Genomic DNA, 14145 nt, shown 5'->3' with positions numbered 1-14145 from the left:
TCTGAGGGCAGACCACACTTAGGTGGTGGCTGAAGTTACAGATTAAAGAACACCCCTCCTGTTTAGCGTAGGCAGCAGGATGCAAGAAATGGTCATACAGGCTGCACCTAGTCCTGGGAACTTTTTATTTCTGCTGATCAAGTCAAACTTCCATGGTCCTTTTCTGGATGGGGGGAAGAGGTCTGTGTGTAAGGCACATCTACACTGTAGCAGCAAGTTTGGTTAGCCTGGGGTATGAACAAAGTTATGGGACAGTCTGTAGGTACCAATGTTAAGACACCTCCCCACAGATTCTTGCCATCTTGCATTCCCTTCCACTTTTGGGATCTCTAAAAGTATTCCTCAGCATTGGTAAAGGACAAGGAAGAAAAAGAGGTGAGGGCAGAAGACAGCCATCATAAGCACCATATAAACATATCTATATCTCACTCTCTATACAGGTACACACACATATAGTGTGTATATAAATACACATTATATATGTGTGTGCACATTTACACATATTCTAGCAAGTTTTGGATGCTCTGATTTGGAAACCTCTCTCCCCTCCATGCAATCCCTGGAGCTCACTCACATGCTAGACAGACAAGCATGAAGCAGCAGAAATCCAGAGCAGGGCCATGACCGAACCATAGTCCATCCCTGGGCAGCAGCCAAAACATGGGTCAATGGGACAGCATCCCAACATAACCACAGAATTGTGTAAGTCAGACCAGAATTCAAAAACAAAGACGACCCACCACAAAGCATGTGCATTCATGCATATGGAGACAAACAGTATATAATTCTAAATAGATTTTACGCTAAAAAATAAAGCACTATTGTTGTATTTAAGAGGGATAATTTGACAGAAGCTGAACCCCCTTGCATTTCAGCCTGTCCTCAGCTGTCAGAGGGGCTGGGGGTGGCTGAGCTTAGCCTCTGAGTGATGGCTGATTTGACACCTTAAATTTTGGCTGAAAGAGGCCAAAGTCAGCACTATCAGTCTGGCTGTGTTCAACAGCTAATATGTTGAACACAGGTCCAGATGCACTCGTAGTGTGGGGCCCAGTCACGGTCGATGAACTAACAGGGTTCCAGATTATGCCATAAATCTGGGTGCGCCCACAGAAATATAATCCTTGCAACCAGGTCCACAGTTAAGGTAATTTATTCAAGCAACAGATACAGATTCTTTTAGATTGCCAGTGATGAATACACTGTCTGCAAAGCACGCTTAGATACCTATGAACATATATATGTTGCAGGATGACTATATAGTACTACTAATACGATTACAAATACAAGCTTGATTTCTAAGTTTCCTGGAGAAGCACCTGGTACAACCAAGTGTACGAATCTTACCCAAAGGCATCCCTATGGGTGGGGAAGAGAAGTTCAGCCCGTCGACTGATCCCAGAACTCCATAGTGATGTCTCCCTGACTTCTCAGTGATCGTATCTTCCCCACCTTGCCTCTTTCTTAAAGGCATTTTATACTATCTTCCTATGTTTAGGTGGAGCTTGAGTAACTCTAGTCATACATACCTTTATTATTGATTGGTGCAAAATTCTCTTGCTTTGATTTAAAGGTATAGACTAAGAAAAATTCAGAGAGCATGCGGCAGAGGGAGGCGGGTAGCTTTTGGGATGGAGATGTGTTTTTGTATTATAATGAGATTATAATGAGCAAAGTTCATCCACAGGACACGATTTCACCACAATCGCTGGCTCAGTGACCAGCATTCTGGGTGGAACAGGGTATTATCGCTTATTTGACAGTAGCTATGTTATTTATTGGCTACAAGGTACCACGGAGTTCCCGTACCTGCCTTGTTAGCACAGAGCCTGGCCACGGTTATCTCCACACTGCTCCACCCTCCCTTCTCTCAGAGTTAGCACACCAAGCTCCCTTGCTGCTGAACATCTGAGAATGCAGGCCAGGTTGCCTGGGGAACCATCACAGGGCAGACTCCTTACACGCTGACCACATCCCACCCTAGACACTTTCTTAGTTCTGTAGGATACAGATGCAACTTTACTCATTTTCTCTCAACAAGTGTGCCTCCAATAATTAATTAGTTTCAATAAGTTGCCCCCTGTAGTTACTCCACAACTATGAGAGAAAATGCAAGCATGATTTCAGAAAGGTTCAATTTGCTGTGTCTGACAAAAATACAAGTCAGGAAGGCAGGTTATCCAAAACATGCACAGCAGAATATTTTTCCTGTCCCATTATTTGTTAAGAGTCAGGTCTCTTCCTAGTGGGAAGATGTCCCTTTATATCCCCCCGTCACTAAAAAAAAGTTAAATATTTTAGTCTTAAATTTTTGACTATCACCTGTACCACACATCAGATGCCATTTACTGAGTGTCTGACAGGAATCTGTATGAGATCTGTATCCAGCAGTTGGTGTGTTTATAAAACTCTTCATCAAGCATAAGAATTTAGATATATCAATACAGAAAAAAAAGGCTTCTAGAGTTACCACACAAGTCAGAGGAAAAAAAAAGGAGTAAAATTATGTTTTTCTTTCTCTTAAATGTCTTTTATTTATTAATTTTGTTAATGTCATTATAGCATGTGATCCCACTGCTCTGCCCTGGTTGCTGTTATAACACCGTGTCAGGCAGCCTGCTCACAGCACCTGCTGCATTTCAGTTACAGCTAGATGGAACGAACAAAACTGGCTATCCTATTTATTTCTGTCTTGTTCATACAACCATGTTCACAGACCCGAACAATGTGACACCTGTCATATTCATATTTATTTTTGCCTTGGATAATCTTTTAATTTTTTATTATCCCAATAGCACTCAGAGATTTTAATTAAAATAACATAAAAATAAATCCAAGACATATTTAACTATGCATGGTATAAACATATGTGAGCATGTTTACAGGATAGACTGAAGCATAACACAGAGGAATGCAAACTAGCTTTAAACTGGATGAATAAAATCATTCTGCTTTGGCAGCACACAGGTCTGATATTTAAAAGCTACAATACACTAGCCAAAAGAGGCTAAGGCTGGGGAGAAGCTGGGGGAGAACAGGGAGGAAAAAAGCAGCCACAAAACCTAACCTGAGACTAGCTGTTACACATCTATTGCTGTCTTCTGCTTGAACACACGTATCTATGCACAGGCACGCACACGTGACCCGTTTATCCACCTGCCTTTAACCAGACCGTTAGCTCATTAACAGTAGGTGTAAGATGCGGAGGCTGAAAACATGGATTTGAAAGAACATGTCGCCTCTGGTTGCTGCTGTAGCAGTGCCTGCTGAGCAGAGGCGGGTTGGAGCGAATCAGATGCAGGAGGAAGCTGCCACGTGCAAGAACATGAGGAAATTGGACTCCTTCCTTTGATCCCCGCCTGCCTGCAGGGACTTGAACTGTGGTTTGGAGTAGTGCTTATGTTTGTAAAGTCTACCACCGCAAGAAACAAGCTGTTATTTCAGCACCCCTGGACCAAGGCTGTGGGCAATCAGGTGAAAGTGGTTAAGTTACTGGAACCTGTTTTCACTTTCAAAACTGATACAGCTATGTTTCACCTCAAATCGAAAGCAAGCTCTTCTGTTCTCTCAGATATGGCTATTTAAACATTTATACACGTTGCTTAGAGAGTTCTTTCCACCGATCATGAGATTTTGAACAACCTTGGTGTTCATGTGCAGTATAACTCAATTTCTGGCATTCAGAAATAAAATTTTATGTTTTGGTTTTGGTGGGGTTTTTTTGGAGGGTGGTGTGTTTTTTTGGGCTGTGGACTCATTAGCTTATTATCAATTTTACAGTACAGGATTACATAAATTCTATGGTTTTCCTCCAGCTTAATGTGTAGCTGTCAGAATCACACTGAAAAGAGTTAGCTATACTAATGTTGTACTGCAAATGAAAAAAAAAAATCCATTAAGTTTGCAATGTATAACATGTCACCATGTGACAGCTTGCCCATTCACAAGACACCAGAAATTAGACTGGGAACTTCAGGTCAGACCTGACTCACAGAATCACAGAATAATCAAGGCTGGATGGCACCTCTGGAGATCATGTAGTCCAACTGCTCTGCTCTTGAAGGGACAGATAGAGCAGGTTACTCAGGACTGTATCCAGTTGGGTTTTGAATGTCTCCAAGGATGGAGACTCCACAGCCTCTCTGGGCAACCTGTTCCTGTGTTTGACCACCATCACAGTTTAAGGAATTGTTTTCCTAGCTTTAAACAAAATTTCCCCTATTTCATTTTGTGCGCATTCCTCTTACCCTGTACCTGGGCTGCTGATGACAACTCTTCAAGCCTGGCAGTTCAACCAGTTTGCAGTCCACCTCCCTGTCCATTTATCTAGCCCATACTTCATCAGCTGTCTATGAGAATATTACAGAAGACAGTGGCAAAAGCCTCACTAAAATTGAGAAAAACAAAATCTAGTGCTTGTCCATCACCCTTGTCCACCAAGCTAGTCTTATACTACAAAAAAACCACATAACGCTAGACAAATTAAAAGAAATTAAATCAGAACCACAAGTGCTTCTATGAAAAAAAAAACCTTGTATCTGAATCTATCCCAAAAGGCTAATTTGAACATTACAAAAAGTAACAGTAATATCATAGTTAACCTTTTCTAACTGACTGGTACAACTCCACACAGAACCAGACAATGTATATTGGTTCTATTCTGGGAAAGACTGAGGACAAGAGTGTGGAATACACAACCCCTCACACCATACACACTTGTTCTGTGCGTAACAACCCATCTTTTTTCCCTGCTATCTTATTTCTGGTAACTTCCTCTTGAGATTTGAAAGTCCTGAAAACTGATTTTACTATGTGTATGATACATGACACAGGAGAAAAATGAACTCTGGTTTCACAGTTTTACATAGTTCCTCTATCTGAAGCATTAACAGAAAAATGAATTTAAATATATTTTGTCACTAACATAGCGACAAATATACGTGTTGAAATATTCTTGTTATATCAGTTTTTAAATACAAACACATGCTTAGGCATTCTACATCTTTCTGCATTCTTTGCAAAAAAAAATGAAGAACGTTAATGCTTGCAGTTTAAACTTGAAATTCTCTCTTATATGTTCTTTCAAAATAATCTTCCCCAAAATTACAAAGAAAGGAAAAGCTGCATCTGTTGAAAATATCCCAATAAAATGCTAGATATATTTTATCTAAAAGAAAATAATTTCAAGACAGATGCCTTTTGATTTCCTTACTTCTAGAAAATAACATGGAGAAACATTTTAATTACATGTACAAGCTCCACCTTCACCGTTATGTTTGTCTAATAACTCAAACATATAAACTGTTCCCTCATTCCTATCCGCTCATAACAAAAAGTAGTACAATAAAATTTTATAGGCCCATCTACTGTTTTGTGGTACAACAGCTGTCACCAGCTGGAGATGCTTTATGCTTGGTTGAACTGACTATGTTAAAAGGCATTTCCCTAGTCACCTTCAAACGAACACTTTTTTCTCCTTTGCAAGAAATTTTATAACTTACAGCTTCCAAGACTTTCTTTTGAAACAATTCAAACTGAAATTTTATATGGATTGAAAAGATTGAACAAATGGGGGTTTTTTAACAGAAAGACTGAACCTGAATATTACAAAAAACAGTGTGTCAACTCACTGGCAAACTAAAGAGCTTTTTAAAATATGTCAACAGATCATTAAATCAGGGCACCATAAACAGAGTAATACACTTTACCTGTCTTTTACCATAGCTGACAGAGATTTTGACTGATTTCTCTTCACCTGAATAAATGGATCTTCTTCTTTCAAAGATATTCATGCAGACTCTTTCAAAGCATACAGATGTACTATTTCAAGGAAGAGTAACTGGAAATTGTGCAACAGGGACCACACAGTTTTTAAGTGTTTCACCAAACAGACGTACTATGGTAAAAATTTATAAGATTTTCACAATTTTTGAATTCAGTCCTGGAAAGAAGTTCACATCCAAACTAAATATCAGATGAATATCAGAGGGGACAAGGAAAGGGGGTTCTGTGAGGGGTGAGGATTCCCATAAATCAGAGAGGCAAGGAAGCCAGGTTTCCTTTGTTCAATTCCCCATAGTATCAACAGATGCAAACAGGCTGCTTTGCAAGGGGATGCATGCTAAGAGCCAAGGGGACAGCAAGGCGGGCACGAGGCAGTGTCTTCACCAACAAATGGCAGAGTGCCCCCCCATACAAGTCCCACCCAAGAAGATAAGCAAAGGAAGCCCGGTGATGGTAAACTTGGTCAGCTAGTGATGGCTAGGTAAGCCCATAGTGATGAAGTAGCTCCAATGTCAAGCTAGGAAGCCAAGTCAGTGGGTGAGGATTGGGAACAGCTACGTACATGGCCAAGAACAGCTGTAAGATAGCTATGGTGTGGACTAAGACCACGGGCCTGAACTCAAACACAGCTTCCAAGCTGATCAAAGGAGGTCCCTAGCAAGGTTTGTCTCAACTCTTTTTGCACACAGCAATTTTCACAGCTGTCAGAGCAAGGTAGCACAGCTACACCACCAAAAAGCTGGCCTTGAGCACAGGCAGTCATACCCAGAAGAAGGCAGATGCACTGAGGGCTCTGGCAGCTCCTTCCCATCTATGAAGTTCTCATACACTAGAAATCCTACTCAAGTGTATGGTTGAAACAGTTTCCCTTGGAAGTTATCGTTGTTGGCGTATGCCAAATATCAAAATAAATTGACGATATAATTTAGCTAGACAGTTTAAATATGTGAATCATCCTTGTTCTTCAAAAACAAAGAAAATGCAAATTAACTAAGAGGGGATGGTTTTCGTTAACTGTTTAAATAATAATGATTTTTCATCTTATTTTATGCAAAACACTATTTATAGGCTCCTGCCTAATTATTCATTTAACTAGTTAGTGATCATTTCATGCAGTATGTATAAAGACCAGTTTATATGAAGATAGTGTCTCATGTTGACTCACTGCAGCTTCCTGCCTTTTCGTTCTCCAGCAACTTTTCTAAAAGCAGGAGGTAAATGAAGGAATTTGGTTCTGCTATTCACTACACTTAAAATAGAGTCATATAAAGAGACCCAGAGCTACAATACTGCTACAGCTAAGTCATAGCAAAAAGAGAGGGAAGCTTCTTTTCATCCACGCAATTGAGCTTCCCCAGTGTTACTAGTTACAATATTTTAAATGTGAAATTGCTAGGATAATACATCTTCCAACACAGACTCAGCAGGTTGCAATCTGCTGTATATGCACAGTTACTTTCAGTATTACTAGCTTTCAGGTCTTCAAAGGATAATTAAACAGTTAATAGTATGATGTTTTGCAAGACTCCCTATTTTAAATCCTATCTGCAGATGCAAGAATAAGATCTTTTCAAGCCCCTTAAAATTGCAAGCATGTCAATTAGTTATTTTCAGTCTACAGGCACAAGCAGAGGAAATGTGAAATAAAGCAAGAGCTGATTAGTTGTGCTGATGTGCAAACACCTAACAACTAGTCAAGGCTTTCTTGCTCTCCCACTGGTGCACAAACTACTCAGTTTCTAGAAAGCAACCTTACCCTCCTAACCTCAGTGAATAATTTTTCTTCATATGTTTAGGTTTCAGCTTATTCATATACTAGTGGTTTCCTTAAGAAGGCAGGCGCATTTCAAGTGGAATTAGAATTCAGTGACATATCCTAGGAATAAGTAGCCCTTGGCAATACCATATTCCAATGCCTTCTGAATGTCAGCTACTTCTGATTTTGGCTTCTTACGTTCTCATAAAACGATAGCAGAGGCAATACGTGTGAGGTGGAAGTCATCCTCTATTGCCATATTTTCATCCATCAGCATATGAAAAGGGTATAAAAGAGCAATAACAGCACTTGGCACTTGCTTTATACCTGGCATAAATGTCTACAATATTAGCAATCATAGTCTTTCATTTTACATTGTCAGTTGTGAAACTGAGGTGTGTATTTTAACGTATGAGAACATCTGAGATTTCACCAGCTCTGTATGGTCAATACATCCTGTGTTCCCACTGACAAGTCAGAGGAATCATATGAAGAAATAAAAAAAAAAATTGCTCCTTGCAAGATTCGTCATACTTTGTGCAAACTGCCTACAGGCTTTTTTTTTTTTTCCAAAATTGCACGGCATCAGTTTGAGTATATCCCTTTCAGAGTAGAAAAAAGTTAGATGTGCACCTATTTTATTAAATTGTTTAATAAACAAAGTGAACAGTGGAACTTTCTCCCAGGGACTGTGAAGTCTATTGCCTGTGCAGAACTGCCTTTGTAACCAGCCAAGAAATCAGACCATCATTCACCAGTATACTTCTCCTATTTTCCTGTCATTACTGTTCTTTCATGAGAATGCCTTTGCTTAGAGGCTCCACAGATTCTCCTGTCCCCTGCTTTACATTCTAGATACATGCTTTAATAACAGCTGGGTCCAGTTTCATCCACAGATCCATGCAGTCCATCCACCTAAGTCGCCATGTAAAAGAAACATCTCAGAAGAAAACCTGACTTGCAATACCTGTATTTTCACAGTGTAGTAGCAAGATGCTCTTTTTATGCTAACAGATTAAGTACAGCATTTCTTATTCAACATTTTAAAGTAAATTTACAAAACAGTAACCAAAAGAAGAAATACATGCCATCTAAATTGCTTGACATTATCCAGCATGCTAATTATCATGCTACATACAAATATGCATGATCATCAATTAATTTCTAGTTCTAAATAGAACTGAGACAAAATACAAAACAAGCTAGAACAGCATACTGCATCTGCAAGGTTTTGGGTTTTTTTATTTGTGAAAAAGCAAACCTTCGGTTTAAATAAAAATAAACCTTCAGTACACTGTGTACTGAGGAGTCAGTAAAAAGAACAACAATTTTGCTGGTAAGTTACTAGTTCTAGATTCCCCAGCCTTGCATTGCTTTGAGAGAACAAAAGGACAACATGGAACTAACATTTTTTAAATGCATCTCTGTTAACAGCATTTAGAACTCAAAGTGAGATTTTTGACAATGTCTCAAGAGTCATCTGTAACTCCTATTTGCTGGTTTTCCTCTTTAATTTCCTAACTAGGATCACCTAAAATACATATTTTACTAACACCCATTTAAGAGAAATCTGTGTGGGTATGAAGACAAATGCTTTGTTAATTTTCTATTTATAAATCAGAATATATGATAATTACACAGAAGAAGCCAAATAAGTTAAAACTGAAGTATTATATTTCACATATACCCATATTCTACTTGAATTATTAGAAGAAAATAATGCACTGTTTTTCAGTATATACTATTTTATGTAGACAAAAAATATTCTGCTTTTTAACAATTTATATGGTGGCTTAAGAAAAGTTATCATCTTTTATCTATTTAGTATATTTCAAATTATAAGGGAGCTCCTAATGCTTACACTAAGAGATAAAAATAAACTTCCTTCCAACTAGCCTTTCATATAACATTCCCTAATTCTTTTTACAGTAATTTTTATATGAACGCAACCACACAAAGCACGGAAGAAATAGGTCCAAAAACTGATTCTGTGCGATCAGCCCAACAGCGGTTCTGTTCGATACCAGTATTGACATAACAAGAACTGAGGCTTGAACCTTTCTCCCCTCAAAGTTAATGCATAAATTATCTAACAGAGTAAAATCAGAAACTAAATTTCGTGTTTTTTCAAGAGTTATCTCTTGATAATAAAAAAATACTAGGCAGACTTGAAAAATATATTTTATTTAGTAATTGAAAAAAAAATATACAATGAACTGGATATTTGGAAATTAATCTTACATTACTAAAATAGCTTATGAAATATTTTTTGAAAGATAAAACTGATAGTTAAGTGTAAAAGCCTAGCTCTGACACACTTCACAGTTTAACTGTAATGAGCACAGGAGGTCATTACAGTTTTTAAGTAATTGATTTGCATTTTACAGATCTATAGGTCATTATTAATTTATTAGCACCTCAATCAGAAGTTTAGGGTTTATTTTACATTGGTTATTTATAAAAAGAAACATGGGATCAATGCAATATCCTAAAACTAAAGTGCTACTGAGGGTGTCTGGGGCTCTGCTAAAAACAATGTAAACAAATTAAAATAATACAGACAAGGTTTATAAATTACTGAATTCTGTAGCATATGGAATATACACAAAACAATTCTACAAAAACATATATGTGATTGTAAATTCATAAACAATGTTAAATAGTAGAATCTCCATAAAATAGTAAATTATTGTCTCTATTTTGAACAATAGAGGCAAGCACTATTAACAGCTAGGACTTCTCTTACATAAAATATTAGATCTCTCTTAAGACCTGTTTGTGAAGTAAAAGGCTTACATTATTTATCTGGTGGCGGTTTTCTTCTCGTCCAACATAGCTTAGCATCCTCTTGCTTCCGCAACAGTGTAATTAAAAGCCTTCCTCTAATCTCAACAATACAGTGTTATTCTTTAGCCAGAGCCAGCTTTAAATAGACCTGAAAACACACAAAAAATTTAAGGCAATCTCATAATATCCAAGCCCAATCATGCCAACAAGAATGCTTTCACTCCAAGCTTAAAAACTACTTTACATTAAGTACTGATTTTCATTCTTTGGGATTCCTTCCTTCACTGATTCTGTTACCCACAGCTCAGATACGATTTTAAATTTTTTCTCAAATGTTCTCCTGAGTGCTTTCACCTCTTTTACCCGGGAATGATCTTCTCCTACAACAACATGGGAGATGCCCTCTTCAAGGTGAGAAACTACTTTTGCACCATAAAAACGGAGCTCCAGAGCTCTAATTGATAGTGTTGTTCCATGGATTTTGGTTCTGGGCTCATTAACAACAGCGTAACAGTCCACATAAATAGTGTTTCCTCTGAATACACTGAGCTGACAGCTGTTCCATGAATAACGTTCTTCCAACTTTGCAATCATGTCCAAAGGCATCACCTTACTGTTTTTCATTCTTGAGAACACTTCCTTGAGTTGTGCAACATCTGTGTCTGCTGTGTAGCTGTCTCCATAACAATCATACTCCCGAGCAAAATGTGCTTTTGTGTCAGGAGACATGTGAATCATAAAGGCTGGCTGCCAAGGCACCAGCGTTTTGGTTTGAAAACACTGAAGGAGCCACTCTGCCCTCACCACATCATATTTGTTGGAAGCGATGATGTTTTTCACTCTGATGTTCTCAGCTCCTACAATGACACAGTAAGTCTCTGGCCCTGGGTTCTGTACCACGCTGCCACCACATTCGGCTATTCTGCTTTCCAGTTCAGACTTTGAGTATTTTCCCGTTCCTGTCATAACACAAAACTCAACATCTTCAAATACATTTGAAACCTTGCTTACATTAGAAAGATCAGGAGCTTTAAATTGCTCAGCTATTCCAATTATCTTCTTCACCTTTGATACAGTTTTCCTTTTTTTCTCTTGTGGCTCATCATACTCATCTATATGAAGGTGCTTAGATGCCAGCTTCCCTTCTGCTTTGCTTCTGAGATCTTTTAGCATGTCTGAAGTCATGCACTCGTACCATTCTTTGTCCTCTCTTATCTTCTCAATTCGGGGGAATCTCAAAGTACAGTCAGTCTTATACATGTCACTGTTAACAATCTCGGCTGCCTTGATCTGAACTATGACAGAGTTGCAAGGTTCAATGTACATTTCAGGTTTTTCAGCTCCACACAAAATGTTACAGGGAGGGTCCTTCCTACGGTAGGGCTTCCAGTGCTTAGCCAGTTTCAAACCTAAATCATACAATTCCTTCATAGTATAGCCAGAGCCAACACGACAAATGGAGTGGAAAACGGTAGGTTTTTCATTTGGAGGCGGTGTCTCTGCAATAGCGCACAGAAAATGAGACATCATTCCACCACGTGAGCCCTTTCCCCAGTAACCACCAACAATTAAAAGGTCTAGTTCATCCATCAGCCCGTTGACGTATTCTGGCTTGATTTTTAACCAGCCTTCCCCACGTTTGTCAGGCTTGTAGGTGGACATGGGATCTTTCACCATAATCCCTTCCTCTCTGTTATCTATTGCTTCATTTAAAGCATCAATTACTTCTTTTCTCGTTCTGGCACTTTTTTTATGTACAATATGTATCCTGCCCGGTACTGGGGTAAATACGCTACTTAAGATTTCACATCTTTTGCTTAGTACTTCGTGACCCAACTTCTGATCGTTAACCATCAACACATCAAACACACAGAAGCATGTCTGCAGATCGGAGTCCTCCACCATTCTTTTTATGTCAAATTTGTTTCCTTTTTGCATAAAGGTTTGCGTCTCAGGATTGTAAGCCATCATTTCACCATCGAGAATGCAATTTTGTATATTGCTCTTAAATACATTATGAATAAATGGCGTTAATGAACCATCAAGGGGGGAAGCACCGAACTGCTGAGTATAGTCAAACCCATTCCGGGAAAAATACTTATACACATCTCCATCTTTGTGCATCTGCATACGTTCACCATCCAGCTTAGTTTCTATGTAGAATACCTGGTTATTCATTTGCTTCTCAATTTGCTGGACATCAGCAATAGCAGCAAGCATTGGCTTAAAGGCAGAAAACAACATGATAGAAACATCACTAAGTGAGACAGAGGGATCATGCAGTTGTCTGCAAACTTTTTCCAGATCAGTTGTGACGTTGTGTAATTCAAGAGCATCAGGATGAAAAGTGGAAAATATAGTTTGTTGACTAACACCAAGCTTGAGATCCTTTATGATCATCCGGATGAGCCATTTTTGTTCCAGTGCTGTGCTCTGGGTAATTAACTGAAGAAGACTTTTCTTTAACAGACCCTTGTTTTTAGCAGCGTTATTATTAGCTATCGCATCTAAGTGTTCATTGACTTGTTCTATTGTCAGTCTGCCTTGTTTTGGGCTCCTAGGTTTTAACACAAAGTACGCGATCATTGCAAAATCTCCAGCATCTCCACGTGAGCCAGTAGGTGTTCTGTAATTTAAAAGCTTTGCAGCATCTTTTCCATCTTTCGGTAAATTAAGCAGTTCAATATACAGCTTTGCAAGCATAGTTTCTTTAATTCCATACGCCATCCTTTCTCTTTCCAACTGGGGAAGAATAAGTCGCATAGCTGGATAAAAAGAATCTGCGACATCTTTCTCTTTTTGATGAAGAGCATCATGGAATTTTCTCCAGGAATCCAGGAAATCCTTGAAATACTTGGTTTTCTCCGGACGAGATTTACACGTCTGTATTCGCTCCAGAGTAGAACACAGATCTGCAAAAGGCACGTGAGAGGCCACTGTTTTTTTGGGAGGAGGTTGCGAAGCAGGCGTGGAAGCCATCAGAGTCAGTTTTTCACTAAGAAGAAAAAAAGTATATATTTATAGAAAAGAAAATGCCAGCACGTTATTCTGTTTTGAAAAAAAAAAATCTCTTTTGAAAAAAAAAAACCTTACTGATTTTTTCATTTTTCTAATTAGGATTTAACTGTTATCTTTACTTATGGGTCACCAGCTGGTACCACCGTCCGCAGTTATGGGTGAAACTCAGCAGCCAGGCTGCGACACCCCAACACAAGGCACCAGAAGACAGGAGAAGGCAGCGCCCACGCCTCCCGCTGCTGCCCAGGCAGGAGCTGTCACTGCTCGGTGACAGATTTCTCCCGCCACTCTCCCCCGGAGCACGTCCCGTCCCCGACGCCACCCCACCCTCGGCCCGCTCCTCTCCCGGCTCCTGCCGCCCGGAAGCTCCCCGGCGGCTGCGGAGACGACGCTGAGGGAGCGGGGTCCTACGAGGCCGGGTGCCGCTCTCGGTGGGGACACAGCGGCCGGGCGGGCCGCGGCCGGGGCGCTCCCGGTGCTCTTCCCGCGGGCGGGCACCGCATTCTCCCCCCACCCCCCAGAGCGTTGACATGGCCACTAGGCGGGGGGAACAGACACCACCCAGGGGGCACCTGCCGCTCCGCACCGGCCGCCCCCTCCCCAGAGCGGACTAGCGGGGAGACAGACGGGACGATTCAGGAACGCCGTCCCCAGAAGAGACTTACGCGGAACTCGGGGTACCCGCGGAGCCCGAGGCGCACCGGCCGCCCTCCGCCCCGGAAGGGAAGGACTGTGGGCTGCGGCGTCACCGGGGCGCTCCTCCCCCGGGCGCAGCGGCTCCAGCCGCGGGGGAGGCCCCGGCT

General features: G+C 40.2%; 1 protein-coding gene across 2 annotated transcripts; it reads right to left on the bottom strand.

Annotated features, from left to right (window-relative positions):
* Positions 1–9701: 9701 nt before the first annotated feature.
* Positions 9702–14144, bottom strand: LIG4 (DNA ligase 4). Of its 2 annotated transcripts, XM_068425017.1 has the most exons (3): positions 14008–14144; positions 10569–13319; positions 9702–10472 (listed from the first exon to the last, which is right to left on the bottom strand). In XM_068425017.1, exons 2-3 carry the CDS (start codon positions 13301–13303, stop codon positions 10463–10465), a joined length of 2745 nt encoding a protein of 914 aa, XP_068281118.1. In that variant the 5' UTR covers positions 13304–13319; positions 14008–14144; the 3' UTR covers positions 9702–10462. The 2 variants fall into 2 exon arrangements, with proteins under 2 accessions (XP_068281118.1, XP_068281119.1); XM_068425018.1 differs by having other exon boundaries at positions 9702–13319.
* Position 14145: the final 1 nt, after the last annotated feature.

The sequence above is a fragment of the Nyctibius grandis genome, chromosome 2, assembly GCF_013368605.1.
Source record: "Nyctibius grandis isolate bNycGra1 chromosome 2, bNycGra1.pri, whole genome shotgun sequence".
Taxonomy (NCBI): Eukaryota; Metazoa; Chordata; class Aves; order Nyctibiiformes; family Nyctibiidae; genus Nyctibius; species Nyctibius grandis.
This window is presented reverse-complemented; position numbering and strand designations above follow the sequence as displayed.